Genomic DNA, 24,792 nt, shown 5'->3' on the forward strand with positions numbered 1-24,792 from the left:
GCCTATTTTCATATTCATTAGAAATGGGAGGTTGCATAAGGATCCCTGCTGAGCTTCAAGATATAAAAGCAACTTCGGGTTCCCCCTTTCAAGACAAGACAAATCAAAGGTTCAGAGGCAAAACAGCTCCCTGAGCTCTGAAAGTCTTTCCCTCCCTCCTTCCTTCCCTCCTATCCACTCACCCGCTCTCCCTCCCCTCCTCACAGTCCAGCCTCTGTCTAGGGAAGAGGCTCTCAAGCAGCCTTAGATGATTATGGATTTTCTGAGCGAGAAGTTTGCCCTGAAGAGTCAGCCGAGCAAAAACAGTGACTTTTACATGGGAGCAGGAGGCACTTTGGAGCACGTTATGGAAACTTTGGACAATGAGTCCTTTTATAGCAAAACGTCAGGCAGCAAATGTGTGCAGGCCTTCAACCCTCTGCAAAGGGCTGAGCATCATGTGAGGCTGGACAGGACATCACCCTGCCAGGACAATAACGGTAAGTCTTCACCCCAGGGTTATTCTTGCTCCTCTGCTTCGCCCTTCCTGGAGATGTGCTGGACAGTCTGGGGTTTCTCCTGCCCGAGGAGACCAGAGGCAGCCACGCAGTGCTGGCATGGTGCTGGCATGTGGGGTGCTACCAGGTAAATAATACTAATAACATATAAGGCCAATGGCAATGATAATGATAATAATAGAATTATGATAATAACAATCGTGATTACAACAACAACAGAAATGTTCTAAAAGCAGGAAAAGGCGACCGCTCGCTCGGAAGCCTTCTTTGCCGCTCAGTGCCGCCCCCCTGGCTGCTGCCCTCCCTCTCTGCCGGCCCCGGGCAGGGTCCCTCGGCTGTGCCCCCGGAGCACCGCGGCGCTGGGAGCGCAGCGCCGAGCAAGGGGCACGGCTCGCCGGCGGGGAGGAAAGGGACGGGAAGGAAAAGCGACCGAGATCGGGATCGGGATCAGGATCGGGACCGGGGTCGGGCTTCCCGCCCGTGCCGTTCCGGGGCTCGGGGCCGGCGTGCGGTGATCCCAGCTCCGGCTACAAACAGCGGCCGGGCGGGCTCCGCTTCCCCCCGGCAAAACTCCGGAAAACGCAGCCCTGGGGCTCGGGGACGGCGGCGTCGCGAGCACGGAATGCGCTGTCTCGGTGCGGTACCTGCACGGGATGAAACCCGAGGGTCGTTTGGTCACGTCTGGTTCTGCCCAGTAACGCTCCGTGGTTATAGGATTTACCTCTGTTATTGATATGATTTTTTTTGCTGTGCTACCGAATAATGCACAACAGACATAACGTGTGATTCTTCATACTGACTGAAAACGATTGAGATAATTCAAACGTCAGTGTATTGTTACTATAATAATAATAATAGTAATAATAATAATAATAATTAATTTTCTAGCTGTTCGACAAAGGAGAACGAGGAATGTTTTATTTTATATAGAGTTTATAAATCCTCCCATTATTCCACCATGATGTAATTCATGTTTAGAAAAAAAAAAAAATTAAAAGTTCATCCCAGCAGAGTCGGAAATACGGTTAAAATCAGCTGCAATAATGAGACTAACAATAGACTAACAATATCTTACATTTTTTGACTTCATATAGGTATTGCTTTTTATATATATATATATATATTTTGAGAACATCCTTTTTGGCTGAAACAGTCTGTAAGAAATAATGACAGATTTCTGCAAGTGCAACTTCGAAAAACTGCAGAAAATTGATTTGCCCATTGAAGTTTTTCTTAATTAGCTCATTTAATGTGTGCCTTAGGGGCTTTGGGGCATTTCCTACCTATGTATGTATTGATGGTAAGTGTATAAAATTTCTGTTTTGTTCAAATCACCTCTGAGTGAAAGTAAATAAATTATTAAGAATGCGAGAAAAACAAACAAAAAACCCCTCCAAAGCAAGCCCCTTATCGCATGTTATATGACATATTTGTAAATTTTGGTTTCATTTTTTTTTTTGTCTGTTTCTGGGATTAAAAAGAAAAAAAAAAGCCCGTTTGAATCTTGTAATTTACTGCATGATTATTTTTTTTTCACTGATGTGAGATACGTAAAAATAGAAAAATAGAAAACATTTTCATTTGTATTAAAAAGCTACCGAGAAATATTTCTTATCTCTACGACTCAGATTTTACATAAAGAGAAAAAGTTCCTGCGATCCCTATGCAAAGTATTTGAAACGATCTCTTTTAACAAGTTAACATTTTGCAGAAACTCTCTGCATTTTCTAACCATAACAAACTTAATTGGAAACAATTCCACTTTACAAGTCCAGGAGAAGATATGTGGAATCTATTGAGTTTGTAAAGTGAGGTTGATTTTCAGTTTCATTTGTTTCTTAATTTGTCAGTTTACAGCTATTTAGTTTACTCTAAAGTTATTCTGCATTTTCATAGAAATAGAGCGAGCTTTGTTTATCTGCTTCCAAGCTTAAAGTTACATTTGCCAATAGCTTTTTACCACTTATATGATAATCTGTTTTGGGCTAAGGCATCTTATCTGTGCAACTCAAGTTGAATCTGATTTCATGGATTATTACCTACTTTACTGGCAGAGTAATATATTCAAGTAGTCTCTTTATACTGAAAGATTTTATATGATATTTTTAGACACATTTTTTTAGTTTAAATTTAGTGATTTAGTACTTTTATTCTATTTGTCATTAATGCAGAGTCCTTTTCCTCCATCTCATATGGGAATACATGTAGATACAGGATCTGGTACTTGATGACACTGTTTTGTATGAAACTTTCAACCTAAAGCTCCCCTTTTAACCAGTTATTTCCCTCCCCCACCTTGTATACAGTGAACTATGGGATTACTAAAGTGGAAGGACAGCCTCTTCATGCAGAGCTGAACAGTCCCTTGGACAATTGCAACAGTCTCAGGATGTCTCCAGTGAAAGGGATGCAGGAGAAGGGGGAACTGGATGAACTTGGTGATAAATGTGACAGCAATGTCTCCAGCAGTAAGAAGAGGAGACACAGAACAACTTTTACCAGTTTGCAGCTGGAGGAACTGGAGAAAGTATTCCAGAAAACCCATTACCCTGATGTCTATGTAAGGGAACAACTAGCTCTGAGAACAGAGCTCACTGAGGCCAGAGTACAGGTAGGAACCAAATTCCAGCATTTCCATGGCAAGTTCTTCATTGTAAGAAGTGATAAGTGGCACTCCTGGGGATTGTGCAAAAGCCCATAAAGCTAATGTAAATAGATGATTTTGCTTTATTTCTTTTTAGACATAAGCTGCTATATTACTGTGCTAAAATAATTTGTTCTTCTTATTATTTTTAATAGCTTGTGTTGCTGTTCTAGAAACTTGTTTAAAAGATAAGAAAATAATATCAATATGAAAGTAGTCTTCATCTTTGGTTGTTCTTTACTGTCAGAATTTTATGTAGTTTATGCATTCAGTGAATGCATAGTGTTAATGTGTAAAAATCCCATTAAAGAGATATGTTTTATGTAGTTCAGATGGTTGATGATGCAGAACTCTGCTGCAGAGTTTGTGTTGCAGTATGAAAAACAGAAATTTAAAAAGCAATCAAATTCCTTGTTTATTCCAAAGAGTAAGCAATGAAGCTGCACATATATAAATGTATGTGTGTGTGAATGCTTGTGTATGCGATTGCATGTGATGTCTGTGTATGGCAAAGACATAATCCTCTCATCTCATGTGAATGCTTAAAGCTAGCAAAATTGGGAAATGCGTTTGCTTGTTTTTAAACTTGAATACTCAACAAATAATGTTATTCTAATTTTTGGATCAATACATGCTGGTGGACATTAATTTCAGTGTTTGAGCTTTCTAACTGAAAGATGATTCATTCATTATGCATATGACTTTGATGTTTATGATTTATGACTTTGGATGTTTAATAAAAGAAGCTAGAATATCCAGGAAAAGCAACCCTTCCCCCATTAAGATAATCTCCCTTAGAAAAAGGTGTTAACTGCATTTTGCAAGTTCATCATGTTTTAAGAGATCTTCCCCGTTCTGTTAATACTCATCACTTCAGTTTAGGGAATAGGAGTCCTGTAGATTCATACCAACTGAGATTAGTTCTTTTAATTTAGTGACTTGAATATGATAACAACTTCACAACTTGTAATTAAATGCATACATGCATATAGAGAAATAGACATCAGCACACATACATACAACTGAAATTAAACCAGGATCACTTTCAGAAAGAAATCCCATTACTTAATTTTATAAATAAGTGTTCGTTTCATGTCTGTTCAACCAGATGGCATACACACTGTTGTCATCTGAAAACAGTCCAAAATCATCTGTCAGTTACATTGATACAACATCAGTGATGCCAATGGAACTTAGTTCAATAGCATTTTAACTCTTCGGGCTCTGTGCAATCCCTCTCCCTCTGAATTTGGGACAATTTTCCAAATACGACTTCTATTCATTAGGCTTTACTCATGACTTAAAAAAAAAAAAAAAAGAACAAACAAAACCAACCTTGCATAATGTTAAATTTCTTCTCTTACAATTGCATAATTCTGTAATCATGAGAAATACTTCAAGAATAAGTTAATAGGCAGAACAGGGAGAGGAGAATAAGACTTAAATTTGTCTTTTTTTTTTTTTTCCCTCACATTGTTCTCAAAGTTTTAGAATCTTCATATGCTAAAAGTATTAGAAACAAGAGGGTAAATATTAAAACATAAATGTCTGCACCAGTCTTTCATATAATATCTACTTCTATTTCATTTACATATTTTCCCCTTTCTTAAAAGATAACCGATCTTTGCATTTCTCATACACTAAATATAAAGGGAAATGGTGATCATTTTTATCCAGAGTAGCAACAGTATTCCATCACAAGATTAAGCAATTTTAAAGGCCTTACATCATTAGAGGCAAGCATCTGGCAATGCAAGGATAACAAGCAGCAGATTTTTACATTACTTTGTGGAGGCAAATGGTTACTTTATCTCTGCCAAGAGTCAGTTTCTAGTAAAGTGATGTAAACAGAAACATTTTGGGGGATTGTCAAAGGAAAAAAAAAAGTGCTTTTCTTCTTTAGTCCCTATAAATTCAAGCAAATTGTTTGATTTTGTTTAGCAGGGTGATCAGCTGGATGCCTTACCCACATTTCCCTTCACTGCCATTTCATCAATATCCAGTTTAATATTTATTCTGCATACATGCAGAGAGAGCCAACCTGAACCTAATTTATCTAACTTGTTCCCTTTCCTGCTTCATGTCAGTGAAGTAATTGGCACCCATTTTAAGGAGATTGTCAAGGTCTTTTTTCAATGAACGAGCCTCATTACTAAATTCCCTTAGTGTGTTCTTGGTGCCTCCTGTGGAGACAGGAGATTTTTTTCCCCCCCTTTTCTTTTTGCTGAGCCTCAGGCATAATAAATAATACAAATTTACCAACAAGGTCCTTAACAATATATACTCAGCAGTTACATGCATGGGCCTTGCTTTGATTGCTGAGTGCATTTTAAAAGATTGCACATACTAAATTTGCCATGAGTCCTTGAGAATTAAAATAAACAAAATTATGCTCTGGTTGCTTAAGGAGCATCAAAATAAAGTTCTCCAAGAGATCAAGATAAAAAGTGAATTATAACAAATAGTGTTATTTTTAATATTCTACCATCAAAGATCAGAAACTCCCTCAAAATGATGTTCACAGGTGCTGTTTACCAAAAAATAATATTAAAAAAAAAATCCATTAATATAGGCATCTGTTCAAATGGGTTCACCATTCATTTAAAAGGGAGACTAGTCAATGATATTGTTTCCATTAAAAAAAATAATCTGTTAATAGTGTGACTTCTTTTAAAAAAATCAAAATTAATTTGCTGAGCACTAAAGACTTAGTTATATATTACTTTCATAAAGGAACACATACTTGTCTTAGCAGTTTATTTAATTCAAGATGAGTCTTGAATTAAGACTCATCAAACTAAACTGTTGGAAAGAAAAAAATGTTGAAGACCATTGGATGATGACAGATACCAGTCAAAGCAAGAAATGTGCATATAATAAATTTTGAAATAACACACAATACCTAATTTATTATAGAACAGTTCAAAGGTTATATAAGCATCAAGAAGGCAACTTTTAGTTGACATGTAGACATTGTTTCAAAATGAAATTATGTTGTAATCTAAATGTAAAGTGTAATCTAAATGGAAGTGTTTCTTCCATTGTTGGAAACATAGATATTTCCTAATACAAATGTGAAAAATGTCACAGTAGTTTTAAACTGTCTATGATATCATGATACTTCATCTTTCTTCTCTGTTAGCTGTAACCTTTGGTTACAGAAACTCTTTTCTGTAGCATTGACTTGTGCTAGCATTTCCTGCCTTTTTATTATAGCCCTTGATAAAGTCTACATGTACCTCTAGGAGACAGAGCACAGGTAGTCATATCAAGTCAGTGGTCTTGTGAAATTAAGAGAAACTCTCTTTACAATGCAACTTGCTACTACTTGCAGATTTTTCATTAAAGAGCTGACTGGCAAAATTAGCACTACCTGATCATCTGATTATTCTTTTGCCTATTTTTTTTTTTTCAAAGACAATAGATAGGAAGTAACATATTTTAACTTTTTTTTTTTTTTTTTTTTTTTTTTTTTTTTTTCAATATCTAGAGATAACTTAACACTGAGAAGATTAAATTTTAACAGGAACTACAGGAAATTCATGAACTTCCCTTTCCTAGATAGACAGTCATTTAGTCATTTCAGTCATTTTCAAAGCTGCTGAAATAGTCCTTTTTTTTTTTTTTTTTTAATGACTCTGCAAACTATGTAATTAAGTTTATCTTCATGATTATCTTCTTGCTTACTCTAGGTTTGGTTCCAGAATCGAAGAGCAAAATGGAGGAAAAGAGAACGTTACGGTCAGATCCAGCAAGCTAAGAGCCATTTTGCTGCCACTTATGATATATCTGTTCTTCCAAGGACTGACAGCTACCCTCAGGTATGGTGAAGACCAAGTATTGTTTTTGTTCTCTATTTATCTTCTCTTCCATTCCTAGGCATATATCTACACAGAGGATTGAAGAAGACTTTTCTGTGTTTAGTTTTTACTGTTCTTTAGACTCGTTGCTGGGAGATGAAATTGTGAACAACAGTTTTGACACCTAATATGAGTAACTAACTCTTAAAATACAAGTATTTTTTAAGGAATGATCTTAGGAGCTGCAGTTTCACATAAGCTATGTACTAAAAATTTTTGGCAGTATGGTTGTGTAGCTAATTATATTTTGCACATAAAATTACATGTGGATTTGATCTACATACACATTCTGGATGTAGTAGAAACCCACTGAGATTGACAGGTGATCTCTAAGTACCTTCCTTCTGATGTATTAAACACACACCATTACTTTAGAGACCTCAATAGACCATAGAATGTAACAAGTAACTAGCATTAAATTTTTTATGGTCACAAATGATCAGAATTGAATCTATACAGCTGGGAGAGGGAAGTGAGGAGACAATAAAGCTCTCCTGAACAATAGTAATTTGATGACTTTGTTCTTCCTCTTCCTCTTCCTCTTCCTCTTCCTCTTCCTCTTCCTCTTCCTCTTCCTCTTCCTCTTCTTCCTCTTCCTCTTCTTCCTCTTCCTCTTCTTCCTCTTCTTCCTCTTCTTCCTCTTCTTCCTCTTCTTCCTCTTCTTCTTTCTCAGTTCTCCTTCATTATATAGTAATGTATTATTGTGTAATAAGATCTTAACCTTCTGTTTCTGTTCTCCAGTTCATTTTTTCTGTCTCGCGTTACAATCTGTCATTGTTTTCCTGCTTGTTTATTTCATTACATTGAATAGTTTTGTTTTGAAGCCATTGCTTTTCATGTCTCTTGCTTCCCATTGTTTTTACCATACAATTTAAAAAGAAAAGGCTCCAAAGTAAAATTGTTTTATGTGTCCTTGTGGCAAAGTAATTCCACTACTGTTGTCTTGGTTTTCAAGTTCATCAGGTAATAGGGTCTCTGTTAGTCTTAGGAATACACTCATATTCAAAAACATTATTGGTTCTGTCTATGTGGGCTTGTTTTACTCATGCTCTGCATTGGCTGAGTATGATTAGCTTTGGACCAAAGGTTTCAGGCCCATGTCTCCTCTATCCTACTTAATGTGCTTTACTTAGGAGGTTGAACACTAGGTTCAGTGTCTAAACCAGAGCTGGCTTGTGTTCTAGTAGCTCAGAGTATGGTCACAAACATTTCAAACAGGGTGGAACGCATCATTCTACTTGTTAGTATTTATAATGTAACAGTGTATTAATGAAATTTACATCAGAAACTGTTGAATGATACTTGGAACTGTTCAGCCTGGAGAAGAGGAGGCTCAGAGTAGATCTTACCAACGTTTATAAATACATGAAGGGAGGGTGCAAAGAGGACAGACCCAGGATCTTTTCAGTGGTGCCATGACAGAACAAGAAGCAATGGGCACAGACTAGAACACAAGATGTTCCGTCTAAACATCAGGAAACACTTCTTCACTGTGCAGATGATGCAACGCTGACATAGGTTGTCCAGAGAGGCTATGGTGTCTCCCTTCCAGGAAATCTTCAAAAACCACCTGGACATGGTGCTGGGCAATCTGCACTGGGTGTCTCTGCTTGAGAAGAGGTGTTCGGAGCAGATGATGACCTCCAGTGGTCCCTTCCAACTTCAACCACTATGTGATTCTATGATTCTGTGATATACTGTATGTTTAAGAAGGAGGACACAGTATGAGACCTACCTAAGTGGAAGTGTGTGTAAAAAACAAAAACAAACAAACAAAACAAAAACAAAACACCACAACACCAACAACCCAAATCACACGTAGGTGGTTTGACCTACAAAGACACAGATGCACAGACACTGGTAGATCTCACTTAAGGTGTCCAAATATCTTTAGAAGAAACTTCTGGCTTCTCTATGACATCATAACAGGTGAACAGTGATTTGGCATTCCCATCTCTGACTCAGTTTTCTAGACTGGATTGGCTGTCTCCAAGCTCTTGTATTTTTAACAGGACTTCATCTACAAACGTTCACCACAGTCAAAAGTTTTATTAGCAAAAAATAAGGAAATAAATAAGTCGTTGGTAAGCACTTAAAATTCTTGTCCAAAACTAAAAGTTCTTTTAAAAAGAAACATTTTCAAAAGATAGGAGAATATCACTAAAAAAAATCTACACCCAATGAAACATCTATTCTGTACTTTCAGATTGTTAAAAATATGAGTGAATTCACAGCATTTTTTTTTTTTTTTTTGGATTTGTTAAAGAATATCTTCCCTGGGCTGATGACACATCTAAGTTTCAGGATGGCAAAACTTTCTATCACTGATTTATAAATTCTTAAATATAGGAGATTGAAATGGAAATGTTGATAGCATAATCTATATAAAGCATCTCTTAAATATATAGAAATATAAAATGTATACTCATTTATAAATATAGATGTGTATTACTCACCTACAATGACAGACTGTAGATAAACAGATAGGCTCAAACATAATTAACTCTAGTCACCTGCAAGAGAAAGTTGTATTGTACCATAATGTATGAATAGGAACAAGGAGCTAAATGAAGTCCTCTGTATATTGTCTGTTTCAGTTGGATGCCTATATGCATAGTTTTGCTACATGATAAAAACAAGCCATCTTACTCCTCAATAAAGAATGTGGCTACCTTTCTGTATACTGCAATAAGAATTAGTATCAAGGCAAAAATCACAGAACAGCTAATGCAATTTCATGTTCTTACTAACCTACTGGTAATTCTTTGTAGTTTCACATTCTTAAATCATCATGATCAGTAAAACCACATATATGGTTTATCATGAATATATAGCTTATTTCCAGTGAGAATACTTTATACTTAAGTGAGAATACAATGAAAATCCATATTAAAAACACAATAGCCCTAAATTAAAATCTTTTGAACTAAAACATTTATAAGTGCCTTACTCAAAGGAAATTAATATATGATACATGATTTACCTATAAGTTCATTAATCTATTCCACAGAAAGTGGTACTCTGACAGAAAGGGATATTTAAAATTGTGGCCTGCATGTTTGGTCTTAGCATTACACGATGATTTCCCAGATCAATTCCATTACTTCAGTGCTCTGAGAATGCTCACAAGTGGAAAAAATATGCAAGAATGTAAAGCAAACCTTTTATTATTTTTTTTAATTAATTATTATTTTTTAAATTTGTATTGTGTACAAGCTCTCTTATTGTGACACTGACATCACTAGAGATTAGATAGATTTTGCCATACTTTCAAATAACCAGATTTTCCTGGGGACTGTGGGATACAGGTTACTCAAGCTTGATTATGAGTCCCTTCCTAACATGGAGGAAAACAGACTTTTTTCTTGGCAAAAAATATAGGATGATGTTGAAAAAATGATAAAATCAAGCTGGGATATTTATGTACTGCTGTGTGGCAGAAGAAAAAATAATAAACGTGAATTTCTGGTGTGCATTATATGAATTTGCAGTCTGAAGATTTCTGCTTTGAGCCCCACCATGGATATGTTCCCAAAATAGACATCCAGCTTGCATTCCAGAAGAAACATCAGTCTCTTTTGCAGCCAACAGAGGGTGTGGAGACCCCTGCTTAGTCTCTTCATCAATTATCTTCCTCAAGTACAAATTAAGAACATGATGCTGCTCTAAAATGTATGTCTATATAAACCTGAAAGGTTTTTCTATGAGAAAATTATCTTTTCAACTTATTTCAGAGAGAAGGCTGGCTGTGAATTTTCTATAAGCCAATCAATTTTGCTATTAAATTACAAATTTTTATCTTCAAAAATAGTAATAAACATTTTTTTTCCTAGATCATATTTGTTTGTGTTGCTAATTCAGTTGCCCATTAATTATTTTTACAGCATGTGGACTTAAGGTGCTGCTTATTGTGCAAAATTATTGCTTAGTTGTCTGTCAAGAACTTAACTAAATTGTCCAAATTCTACACAAAAACATCTCCCATTAATTATATTGGCAACACCTGGATTGCAGGGGAGGACAGTTAGCAGACTATTTTGGGACAATAATCTGTTATTCACCTGAAATTTCCAGGCCTTCTGTGACTACTGTTGGAAAATATAATAATGGAAGAACCAAATAGAATTAAGTTAAATGGCAAGAGGTAAAGCAAGCATTAGTTGACGATTTCTAAACGCTAGATGTTTTAATGTCAGAAATATCATAAAGTTTATAAGACTTCACTCAGGAAAACTATTTAACTTATGACAAAATTATGCTGAAAAATAGATTTTCTAGCACAATACTTTTCATTAATTTTAGTAAAAGGTTTCTGTTTAATTAGTTTCAAGTTTCTCTTTTGGATATTATACATTGTAGTCAAAATAATTTATTGGTTAAAACCATTATCCAAGACGCTTTGTACTTCATTAGTCAGCAATATTCTTCTGATGGTATGAAAGCTAAGAGAATGCATCCTAAGAAGAGGAAAATGAATGCAGATTCAACTTGCCTAAGTAAATATTAGTAAACAAGTGATACTTAATTTGGTCAGCTAAGTGTAATGTCTAGTATTACTTAAGATGTATTGGGATATCTGAGACACTGTTATGGTGTTGACAAACAAGACTTAAAAGAAACAAGCACCATTCAGGGGAGGTAGTTGCTGGTCAGATAGATCTAGACACTTGTGTTTAGGAAATTTAATCAAAGAGACTTTTATAACAGAACTTGGTTCCGTTTAGAAGTAGGTGAAAATCTGGTCAATGAAGTAGTCTATTCCTAAAGTAGGTATAAAATAAGTAAGGCAATCTCTAAATATGTATTTTTTTCTCTGTTGCCTAGTTCAGATGCAGACATCTACAGATGTCTTTGATGGACATATGTATTTTGTGTTGGGAAAGGAACAACAAAATGGTTGCTTCTTACTTTATTGGTCTTGACCACTTTTGGTGTACTGTGCCCTGTGAGAAGGCTAATGTTACAAAGGCTGACTTTGTCAGATTCAAGACCTCAGTATGAGAAGTACAAAGGTACCAGCAAACCTGAGATAAACTAATCTTTATCCCCTCCTTATTTTCCTGAGTGAAATTTGATCAAAAGCCTATATTATTATCTGTAGACCTCTAGCTTTCCCTGTAAAAGTTAAATTTAATTTATAGTTATACTTATATATATGTAAGTGTATGTAGATGTAAGTGAAACATCATGTAAATAAACAGCTGCATTAATTTGTGCCCTTGAAAAGCAGACATAAGGGGCAACATTATATATCTCCACCCCACTTGTTCCCTTCCTACACTTCACTTCTTTTCCTCTTGTTCTCTGAATCTGGTTCACCTGTCATTGTCCTTCAAAGTTCCTCTGAAATGTTTTATCTTTTCAAACTGTTATACTTTTCATGCACTATCACATGTGAAATTTGTTTGTTCATTCAAATTTACTTGATAATGTAGGCAAGAGCTGGACAGAACTTAACTTACTTTCATGGAAAATCCAGCGTAGTGTAGATGGGAATCCTAAAAGAAGGCAAAAACGTTTTAAAGATATTGGAACTGCAGAGATACAGGATGGAGGGTGCAGAAAGAAGGGAGAATGTTGAAATCGCACACACACACACACACACACAAAAAAGAGTGAAGATTCTGAAGTTTACATTCCATCCATGATAAAGATAAATCAAATTAAATATGTTGAAGAGCATGGCATCACATGACTTGTTTTGGCAGCAGAAGTGTGTAGAAGTGGTATCAATATACATGTGTTTTGTACTAAGCCCTTGGATCATCATTACAGTTCTGCTCTAGCCTTAGTACATATGGGTAATTCTCATTAGCAATAATCAAAGTTACATGCACCAATTAAATTTTTCATATGGCATGCATTAGACACCACATGTTATTTGACTTAAAAATTCTTTTAACTGTAGTAGACATAAATGACAGTTAATCATGATAGTTCATTAAGGCTATGGGTACACTGATTAAGTAGGAGTAGATGTGGTAGACATATCTCAGCTATCTTCAAAGAAGCTTTACAATATACTCATGCTGTCTAGCTGTGACAGCATGGAGCTCAGGCTGGGCCACCACCTGGGTAGTATGTTTCTTGGCACAAATGTGCTGACTGTTGCACTGCTGTGGCTGATCTTTCAACAAGAGTAACACTTCTCATCTTTTTGGGTGGTGTCTGTTCCACACAAAGTAGTTTGTGCACAGTGCTTTTATTTTTTCTTGATTCTAAACCACTGTATGTTGTGAGACTCCTCAGAGTCTCAACTTTGAGTGACTTTAGCTGGAGGTTATTTATTTACAAGGCAAATTCTTTTTTTTTTTTTTTTTTTTTTTTTTTTTTTAAGACAAAAACTTCTTTTAAATGTTATTTTCAAGTACGAAGTATTGTGTTTAACTGTATCATAGATGTGAAATGTAACTAATTCTTATTGTAACTGACCCTAAGACTGCAGTAGCAAGAGGTTACAGTTTATCTACAAAACATCTTGTACTAGAATTAAAACTTGATAACTTTTCAAATCCTGCATTATTTTGCTTTTTGGCAAACTGGTTAAACAGTGAAGATTTTATTTAGTTAGTTAGTTAGTTTTACCATATGTAAGGCTGATGTGGACTGAACAGAAATATCTTCTATTTTATAGCTGTATCATTAAGCTTCTGGCTTACAAGATCCAACTTGTATTTTATGGACTTATTTGAAAATGGTGTGCTGCAGCTCTCATATGAACCTGAACCCAACAGAGTACAGCTGATCTTCACATGCTCACTAGGTCCAGTGGCTCTGCTAGTGTAAAGAGGATCACAAATTACACCAAGAAGTATTTTGTCTAGATCAAAATTAAAAAGTCAGTGTGAGTGTGGTGGTTCCAAAGCTAGTCATTGAATCTCTGTAGCTGGAGATATTAAAAATTTGATTGGATAGGACCTAAGGAACCTGATCTAAATTCAAAGTTAGCTGTAGGCAGGTGTGTGGAATAATAATACCAGAGGCTCTTTTCAGCCTAAATTGTTCTATGAATTGATGATTCTGCAAACTCAGGATGTACAGGCAAATCTCTGCCCATACTTTCAGTATTTCAAAAACAAACAAACAAATAATAATAAAAAAATGTAGTAAGTGACAGGCCAAATTAGTTGTGCTGATGGACTGGGAACAGCCTACAGATTATAAATTGTAAACTAATAGTTTTGAGCAGTTTTAATGGCTATTGAATTTAATCTGCCTAAGTAGCCCCCTGTGCAAAACCAGGTTTCAGATTTTCTGTCAGGGCAAGGACTGTTTTTTCACATGAAGAAAGAAGGAGTGACACAAGTTTACCATTCATACATTATTTTTTTTTTCTATCGTCTGCATGTTTTCTATAGTTAGATGGATCCTTAAATGTTGTCTTCCTTGCTATGTCCAGGAACATCCTAAGAACAGAGCCAATGGGTATTATCTAATTAGTATAATAATAACAATAACAGTAATAAACTATTGGAATGGTAATCTAATAAAATAATATAGCACAAATAATATATATTTATTGTGTCATACAATAATAACAATTTAATATCTAGAGATCTTAATAGTGATGCCTCTTATTTATTTATTTTTTTTTTAATCATGTGAAGCACTAAAACATATCCACTCAAATAGTAGCTGTGTATGGTTATGTGTGGTTGTCTGTTGGGAAGAGACTCTGGTCTGGATAGGCATGGGAATAAAACACCAGAAAATTAAAATATAATGCAGCACCAAAACAAACAAACAAACAAACAAACAAAATTAAATATAATACATTTGGTAATGGGAGAACCAAAACTAGGTAAGTGATAATAAAAGTCAGAAAATTTGAAAAATGAGTTTATGTGACTTCTCTGCATGATGTATAAGAAGACCAAAGTTCTAGGAACTTGGCATTTTAGAAGAAAAAAGCAATGAAACTAAGAAGGATGACCTATTACCTCAGCTAATTTTCCTCTTCAGTGTCAAGCAGAAGGTCATATGCTTAGGAAGTGACATCATAACTATGTTAACAGCCATAACTCTCCAGTTATAATCTTGTCACAACTTTGAAATCCTACTTTTTTTTTTTTTTTTTTAGTTCCTATTGGGAAGGGTGCATGCATGTATGTGTGTGTGTATAAAATATACAGTAGGTAAATATATTGAAGGGTTCTGGTAATTTCATGGTAACCACAAGAGCAAAGCTCAAGTTGTTTGTGATGTTAACAGAAACCAGAGATGTGCTGCATGTATAGGCTCATTCACAGTCTCTGAATTGCCTTTTATATAGTTCATGGATCACACAAGAGCTTAAGAGGAAAAATATTTTCTTTAAATTCATGTACATAATGTCCTTTTTCCTTCCAACATACCAGAAGAAGGCCTGATAATTTTGACTTATTGTAAAGCATTACTATATTTATTTTTAATACAGGAATATCTTTTGCACCTAGATTTCTCTGTAAGTCATTTATCCTTGCTGAGAAATGAAAATCTAATATCAAAAATGAAGTCACTCAACTACTAAAATTAATGGAAATTTAATATGACTGAAACACAGTTCTGAAAACTATAACTGTCTCTTGAAAGAAGATGTAAAACTCTTCTAACATCTTAAATAATCTCTGAAGTTCTGAAGTTAACTCATTTGGATTCCCTCCTCTAATGAAGAAACCCATGGCACCACTTTGAAAGTTTTAGCAATGAAAGCTGCTCACATATTTCTTTAACAAGACATTGATATATTTTAGGATTTGTGGCTGAATTTTGTCCTCATTTATACCTGTGCAAGCACATGGAAGTTAAATTAAAAGAGATTTGTGTAGGATAAAAATATGAGAATAACTGGTGGTACTAAACTTAGTTTGCTGCAAAAAAATTAATAGAAATATGTAAAGAAAGGGTGATTTTGTGATACCTCCAGACCTCATAGGTTATTGAGCACTTTCAAAATGAGGCTCTGAACCTTCTGAAGTCTTCCCACCATGACCACATTAAAAGCAAAATCACGTGGACTTCCATTTGAACAGTTTATTTTTAAAAATATTCTTCCAATAATTTTATCTCTGCAATCTGGGCAACTGCAGAATTTGGGATAGGGTTTCTTAAGAAGAAATCTGAGTACGTCAGGTAAATAAAACTTTGTCCCTTGTGAGTTAGCTCTGGGGGTGATGAGCTCCTTCAGAATTAGCTCCTGTATTAGAAGTTGCATAGATGCATTAGTCTCTCTCTGGACAAATTCATCCTGTTGTGAATGTTTTGAGACTAATAATTTGGCCTGAAAACACCATCAGAAAGAATGGTGTTTTATGTGCATCTGTTTGAAATATATGTTTTTTTTTTATATATATATATATTTCTTGGATTCATTTTAAAATGTATCATCTCTGTTTTCCAATTCAGCAAAGCAAACTGGAGGGAAACAGCATGGATATAATAAGAATGGGTGATTTGTTCTGTAAAAAGAAAGGGAAAGAAAACCCCAACAGTTGCTTAATCTGTCACTGCTGCTGCAAGAAATGTACATATAACCACAAAATACAAAAAAGTACAACTAAAAGATTCTAGTGTTCCTGTACAAAAGAAAGGCACGATTTTTGAATGGATGACTGTGTTTCTGCTTTTGTCAGTTCATGATTGAAACAGAGTATGCGCAGTTTGGGCTTTCAAGAAAAGCGAAAGATATTCTCAATCTTATAGGTTGTCACCTGCTATCTTCTTGATTACTTTTCTTTGTACTCTAATCATGCTTCATATGGCTCCAAAATCCCTCCTTCAAAAAAAAATTTGCAAAGGCAGTAAGCCTTGGATGATCTCTCAGTTGCCATACACTTAACTAACATGTTTTCCAGCTCTTTCAGGGTACTTATTTTCTTTTTGTCAGCATCTGTAAATTCTCACACTCTGCAAAGGATGTGAGAAAACTTCCAGGCAAAAGGATACTCAGGAATCCTTGAATCCTGAGCCATAAAACATGTACTGCTGTCTTTGGGAATATTGTGTGTGACTCGTTTGTGCAACAAACGAGGAGTCACTGAGGGAGCTGGGCTTGTTCAGCCTGGAGAAAAGGAGGATCAGGGGCGACCTTATTGCTCTTTATAAGTACATTAACGGAGGCTGTAGTGAGGTGGGGATTGGTCTATTCTCCCATGTGCCTGGTGACAAGATGAGGGGGAATGGGCTGAAGTTGCACCAGGGGTGTTTTAGGTTGGATATTAGGAGGAACTTCTTTACTGAGATGGTTGTGAGACATTGGAATGGGCTGCCCAGGGAAGTGGTGGAGTCACCATCCCTGGAAGTCTTTAAAAAATGTTTAGATGTTGAACTTAGTGATATGGTTTAGTGGAGGACTTTTAGTGTTAGGAGGTTGGACTTGATGATCTTGAGGTCTCTTCCAACCTAGACAATTCTGTGATTCTGTGAAACTTTCATAACCAAGGCAGTGGTTTAAATAGGTCCAGACGTTATATGTACTCCTGAGATAAACCATCTGTTCTCCGAGAACTAAAATACAAAATAACATTTCTGATTATAAGTCAAAACAGACTGAGGTAGCTAAGGAGTACTGAGGCAGCTGAAGATCATGTCAAGCTGTGGAGGGTCTCTTCTGAGCCAATGTCTGAGAGTGTTCTAGAAGTTGAAGCTAGGAGGCAAGAATGGGAATGTTATTTCTTTTTTTTTTTTTTTTTTTTCAGCCTAGAGAAGAGGAGACTGAGGGGATATCTTATATTGGTCTGTAGATTCCTCACAAGGGGAGCAGAGGGGCAGACTGATCTCTGCTCTCTGTGGACAGCGAAAGGACCCAATGGAATGGCATGGAGCTGCGACAGGGGAGGTTCAGTCTGGGTGTTAGGAAAAGGTTCTTCACCAGGATGGTGGTTAGGCAGTGGAACAGCCTCCCCAGGTCAGTGGTCACAACACTGAGCCTGTTCAGTAAGTGTTTGGAAAATGCTCTCAGACATAGGGTCTGATTTTTGGGTGGTCCTATGAGGACCACGCAGTTGGATTCACTGATACTTTTGGGACCCTTCCAGCTTGGGATATTCTATGGTTCTGTGATTCTATGAAGAGTTCTGAAACTCTCACTGGAGTCTCTCTCCTCCTGTAGATCTCAGAAGGCCCAAAGGAAGGAGGAAAAATTCTCGGTCACCTCCCCCAGACACTTTATTCACTCCATTACCTCCCAACAGATCACCTAAAATATGCAGAAGATGCCAGAGGTGCGCCCAATTAGCTGTGCGTATGTGTATGTTTGGAAAGGAAAGCTGTATTTATGTGAGTGGGTATGTTAGTGTGTTTATGCATGTATGTGTAAACAAGGAGACTGGGCAGACCAAGAGTTTGGGAAGACATTGCTACCCTGACTTTCCTTCAGTCCTCTTCAGGAAACCAAGATGAAGCATTTGCTGGTTCTTTTCTACTGCCGGAACTGCCAATGAGCCCAAATTAGTTTGCCAGCTCCTGATGACCTCTACTAATGCAACAGTTTGAAGTACTAACTTTTAAAATAAGACTCTAATTACCTCATCCTTTCTATCTGCACTAGATCTTAGCTAGATGAGTTCGGTGAACTATAATTTATCTCTTTACTTGGTGGTGGTTTGGTGGGTATGTGTTGTTCCAAAGTAATAGGACAATGGGAAAATAACCCTCAGAATTAGAAACATTTTTTTCAGTCTGTGTGTGACTCATAATTTATTACTTCCACTGACCTCAAATTTGGCAGGAAAAAAAATTCAGCTACAGTGATAACCTACACATATTAAAGCCAAAATTCCTTTTTTTTAATGCATTTGGAATGTGACGACAAAATTAAGTCTGAAGTGAGAGTTCACTTTATAGTGTTAACCGAAGAATAATTGCAGTTACTCCAGTGTATAGCAGAGAAAAAAGACGTGGGCTCTATCCCAATGCAGCAGAGCAATGGCATACTCAACAGAAAACAAATTTTTCAGAAAAAAAAAATCACAAAAGAAAAGGATATAGAATATGGTATAGGATATAGAAAAAGGATTCTGAACTGCAAATGATGGTTACAAATGCCTTGCATCATGATGTTTTCTGGTCTACTGCAGTTTGTAGTTTGTTTTTTTTTAAAGTCAATATTTAGGAAAAAGATATAAGTAAAAGCGGAGAAGAAATAATTAAAAAAAAAAAAAAACTACATAGAAAATTGGTGAGTGCATGTGAGAAGTGACTGAGGAAGTCACAGTTTGCCAGAAAGTATATCCATACAGTTGTGATGTAGAAATATAAAGAGCAGGGAATTAAAAAAGATAGTGTAGCTGCTGTGTGTGAAGTTTGATTAAAGCCAAGTGAAGAGGACAGAAGAAAAAATGCACAGTCACAGATAATGATGGGAACCTACTTGTGCCAGGCCTTGAAAAACTTTTTGTATGTTCATCTAGTAATAAACATGTGAAAAATACCTATGTATAGTATCTATTCATAGATGATAGGAGAAGTCCAGAGACTCAGAATGAAGCTTTAAGTGCCTGCCAAGTATAGAAGGCATTACACATCAAAGCATGAATACATGGTTACTCCAGATCTTCAGCAGACATTGCTGGTAACCACAAAGTTTGTCTCCTTGACTGTCATGGAATATTTTCCAGGGATGTACAGCACAGCCTGTTAAGTCTGAGAGCTGAAAAAGAAATGTCCTCAAGTATAATTTCATATAAAACTATTATGAAAAGAATTTTTGTCTTAAAGCTATCTTTGAAACAACTTCAGGAAAAAAACTCTTGGATATATTATTAACAACCATGCTTAGATCTTATGGTTTAATTTGCTTTAAAGTCATTTGCAGTGCTACACAAGATTTAATATTATTTTAATATTATTTTAATATTAATTTAATATTAATTTAATATTAATATTTAATATTAATTTAATATTAAATTAATATTAATTTAATACTTATTGGGCTTTGTAGCTAAAGAAAGCCTACTTTGTTTTGTTCACAATTTTACACTGTTTCCTACCATTATATTAAAAATTAATTCTGTTGAGGGGAAATTTTTATCATGAATACAGCTATGGTACTATATACTCTTGACACCTTTTCTTCAATGGCAATTGTATGCCTTCCCTAATTCCACTGACTGGCTGGGCTGATGGCATCCTGAGGTTCAATGGTAAACATCCAGGACAGACTCACAGAGAAAATGGATGACAGAGTAGGGAATATGATTTAGCAACCCCAGCTCCCAGGTGATGATAGTGATCCATATAGTGTCTTCATAGTATGTTTTTAACAAGATTGCAGAGAACTAGATACGTAGTTGCATGTTTTTGAACAGAACTAGTTATGGATGTACTAAACGAAGCCAAGTAATGCAGAAAACAAAAGGTGAAATATCTAAATTTAATCTTGTTCATTTTATATGTTCCAGATTCAGAACAATCTGTGGGCAGGGAATACAGCTAGCGGTTCTGTGGTTACTTCCTGCATGCTACCACGAGATACTTCCTCCTGTATGACACCTTATTCCCATTCACCCCGGACAGATTCTGGATACACAGGCTTTTCAAACCACCAGAACCAATTCAGCCATGTGCCCCTCAATAATTTTTTCACTGACTCTTTACTTTCTGGGACAACCAATGGACATGCTTTCGAAACCAAGCCGGAATTTGAAAGGAGGTCCTCCAGCATTGCAGTTCTACGGATGAAAGCCAAAGAGCATGCTGCCAATATTTCCTGGGCCATGTAAAATAGCAGTAACTTTTGGTTTTCTTTTTACTTATTTTTTTTTCTTTTGCTTTTGTTTGTTTGTTTGTTTTGTTTATAGCAAACTGAAAACATTTTAATTTTGCATATTTAAAGGACACAAAAATAAGCTGCTGTGTGTGGAATGATAGAAATCACAATATACATGGTCTGCTTTAAAAAAAAAGAAAAAAAAAGCAATATAATATTTAACAATAAAACATAAGAATAAACCAAATAGATCTACCATGCATCAAGCTCAACAAGCCATTATATATATATATATATATATATATATATAAACATGTTTTGTTTTACCAGTTGATGAAATGTGATTATAGAACCTCAAAAAAGAATAAACCTATTAAGAAAACTTGTCTACTCCATTGGTTTTTATCAGTCCTCTAGGCAAAATTAATACTTTAGAAATGAATACTCCATCAGGGAAGAAATCTGTAAAGGAAAATAAATTTATTAGACAAAAGCCATGAGGTAAATCTCTAAACACTCCATGCAGAGAAGGAAATATATGATCATTTATGTTGTAGGTGAAATCTGTAGACCTGACTCTCTCAGCACTGTGCTGCTGCTCTTAGAGAGCTCACTGGACAACTGTTGTATTAGTGCACAATGAAAAGAGAAAGTTTTTATTCTCTTTATTTTATGAACCTGAGTGTATTCCTATTAAAGATAACAAGATTTTTAATGAAGATATCACTAAAAGCAGGATCACACTGATTAATGGTGTTTCAAAGAAATGCACAGGTTGTGTAGATCAATTAGTGTTTGAATAAAATCTTTAACATTGCAGATAGAGTATCTTGAAACTTAGGTGACAAAGAAGGGCATGGAAAAGTACTGCAACACTTTCAAGAGAATCCAGATTTAGAAACAAAATACAACAGCAAAGTTTTGCTTCTATTTCAGTCTTTTTTTTTTTTTTTTTTTTTTTTTTGTTATCCTACAGTCAAATTGAAAAGGAAAAAATCGAACAAGACTTTCCAGTTTGTCTGTAACTAATCTCAAGATGTTATAAGAGTACATTTCATTTAATTTTAGTAACAGTTTGTTGATACTTTGCTTATTTTTATTATTTTTTTCAGAGTGTAAGACTGGCTTGCTCCCTTTAAAGTCCATAGGAAAAATCTTTGTGACTGCAGTGACAGCAGAATTTGGCTCTCAGCTCCCAGCCTATCACAAAGGAATTAAAATGTCAGCAGACTTTCTGACATTTCTGGTGGAAAAAAAAAATAGAGGAGAAGAAAAATACTTTACATCTGGAGAATTGCTATCTGCTTTGATTTACTTCTCCTCCCTTTCCCCTGTCACATTCCAAGCTCCTTCAGATGAGTGAAATGTCAGCCTCTTTGAAAGCAACAGTCAGTCTCTCAGGTTCATAAAGGCAAAGTAAATTAATTGAAATAAAGAAGGACTCGCATGGCTGTGATTAGAACAGGATACAACTCTCTGGGCACCCCATGCTCCTTCTTGCTTTTCTCTCTGGCCATTAGTTACAAAGGGAGGGCGGGTGAGGGGAGAAGGGAAGATCAGGGAAGCACATTTCATCACTGCAAAAGCAGAACTACCAGAACTAATAAGAATGTACTCAGAAGAACTCCCAGATTGTCTCTGCTCCTACTCATGAGGCTAAACTTGAAAATAAAAATAGGAGATGTGTTGGGATGTGTCCATTCTTCAGTCTTTCAGTGGAATAAATAAACTTAACTTTGAAACTATTAGGATCAGTTGAAAATGAGAATTTCACAGCTAATTCTTAGCTGATTGAAACTAGGGTTGTCATATTTGCTACTAGTAATAGACTCAATGTTTAACACATACATACACTTCAATTTGTGGTTTCCTAATTTTATTCTCCTTCTAAAAATGAACTTCAACTTTGGCCTGAAGAACTGGGAAAGAGCATTCTGGTTAGCACATACCTTTTCCTTTTTATAGTCTGTTTAGACAGTAATAAAATGAGTCTTAAGATTTAAAGTAAAAAGATTTTTATTAGTACAGGTAAAGACACCACTTTTATATAGATACTTGCTCTACATACAGAAGTGGAAATACAAGTGCATTCCTTTTTTTTTTTTTTTTTTTTTTTCTTGTAAGCAGGTCAAACTATTTCTAGTTCTAAAATATGTTTTTTATTTTTCTTTTTTCTTTTTTTTTTTCAGTTTCCTCATAATATTTTTTTTTTTTTTTTTTTTTTTTTAGTATAGTATATAGAACATGTCAAATTGTTTTCCAGATAATATTTATTAGATCATCATTATTGGATAAAGAAGCAAAAGCTGTCAAACTTTGAGCCATTTTTAATTGTTGCCTGTCATTCAGCTTGCTTATTTATTTTGATAGCAGAATTTGTAATTATTGTCTTGTGAAATCTGGAAAAAAGTTAATTGTTGCAAGGCATTTTATGTCAAGAATAAAATTAAACAATTCCTAGGAATTTATTGCACTGACAGAATGCTTGGGGAAAATTAAAATAAATTTTCAAAACTACAAAATTTTTAGATGCTTGAAGACTTCAAAATCAAAGGGGAAAATAAAAGACTGTCATCTTCCTGCTGATTATAATTAAGTAAAAGGGATAGAGTTCTAGTTAAATTTTCTTCCTCAGTTTTAGGAATGGAAATTATTTGTTACATGTTGCTAGCATAACTTTATGCATTGGGCAAACAGGTATTCAACCCTTCATTAAACCTGAGGTGTGATAAGTTGCAGACCTGCATTTAGCTTGTCATGCTCTTGCATCAGCCTCGTCTCAAAGAATGAATGATAGTCTGTTGGTTGCAGCATTTCATTTAGCTAATGAAAAAGTATCTTCGTGTTAGATGTCAAGTACTACAACAGGGTCACATTCTGCCACTTTTATTCAGCAGTGCTTTACTCCATGAGTAGGTGCATTGATATGAGTGAGACTACTCACATAGGCCAAATTGTGAATCACTTGTAACTGTTTATTCACAATGGCCCTATTCATGCAAAGGGCTGCTCACCACAACATGACTAATCGGTTCATAATCAAGCCCAGCTTAAGGTACTATTCAGCTTTGGTAAGGATGGCAGAATCTGGCCTACACTGGCTGAAGTCCAGACTCAGACTTTTTAACCAAGATGAGTAGCTCCTTATTCCAGAAATAGTGCAAATAAAGTCAACAAGGCTATTTGTAGGGTTCTCTTATAAGAAAATTCTAGAAAAGAGGCATTTCAGTAAATGCAAGTTATTCCAGTAAGTTTAAATTCAAGGTAGATTATTTTATTTCCCACTCTCACATTTGACAGGACTTGTGTTCTTGTGCTTTGATTTTATCCACTTAATGATTTCTTAGCATGAGCAACTAATGTTTTTATTGCTCCTTCAACATGTGGCAGATGCACTAAAAACAAAAGGAGGTGATTTACATGGCCTTCCTGCCAAGTACTTTAACTAATGTTTGAGATATGTGATCATCATGTAATGCTGAGCAGTAAATTTATAGAACTTCTGGGCAAAGAGTCCCTATCCTGTTAAAAGAGAAAGTGAAATATTGTTGTAATTATTACTGTGAAGAATTTGTGATGACATAGTGCTGAGCTCTTTTTCCTCCTATGACTGATTCGTCAACAATTTGAAAATGTTAAGCCTGTGTTCGAATTTTATATTTTTTTTTCCCCCACGGGTGTAAATTCATCTATGAAAATTAAAACTGCTTTTTAAGATTTGTACAGACTCAGGTCAGTAATGGACAACACTGCAATTAGCAGCTAAAGACCCTGTCTGCTTACCATAAAGGTGGTCAGAAGAGTTTGACACCGCTGATTTCTACCTAAAATTTAATTGGCAGTGTTACATACCACAGAAATGTATCAATGAAGGCAACTTTTGTTGCTGAGAATAAACTGAAATGAACTGTAATTCTTACTTGCCTTCTTTACTGTCATAATATTTTATGCTGTCAAGTGTTGAAAAATTCCAGTTCAATATAATAAAAGCATTTTGTTTTGACTGTAAACTTTATGGTAAGGCCCTGAAGTATATCATTGAACAAATACAAGCAATGCAGTGTATTTAATATTGTGATTTTTTAAATGATAGAAATAAATGCT

At 35.4% G+C, this 24,792-nt stretch overlaps 1 protein-coding gene across 1 annotated transcript; it reads left to right on the forward strand.

The window, feature by feature from the left end:
- Positions 1-247: 247 nt before the first annotated feature.
- On the forward strand, positions 248-20,701 carry ALX1 (ALX homeobox 1; the record flags this gene model as incomplete). Its single annotated transcript, XM_082757023.1, has 4 exons — positions 248-479; positions 2,804-3,108; positions 6,834-6,962; positions 20,381-20,701. The coding sequence occupies 4 exons, from the start codon at positions 248-250 to the stop codon at positions 20,699-20,701; spliced, it is 987 nt and encodes a 328-aa protein (XP_082613149.1).
- Positions 20,702-24,792: the final 4,091 nt, after the last annotated feature.

Source organism: Aythya marila (assembly GCF_965140915.1).
Source record: "Aythya marila genome assembly, chromosome: 1".
Taxonomy (NCBI): Eukaryota; Metazoa; Chordata; class Aves; order Anseriformes; family Anatidae; genus Aythya; species Aythya marila.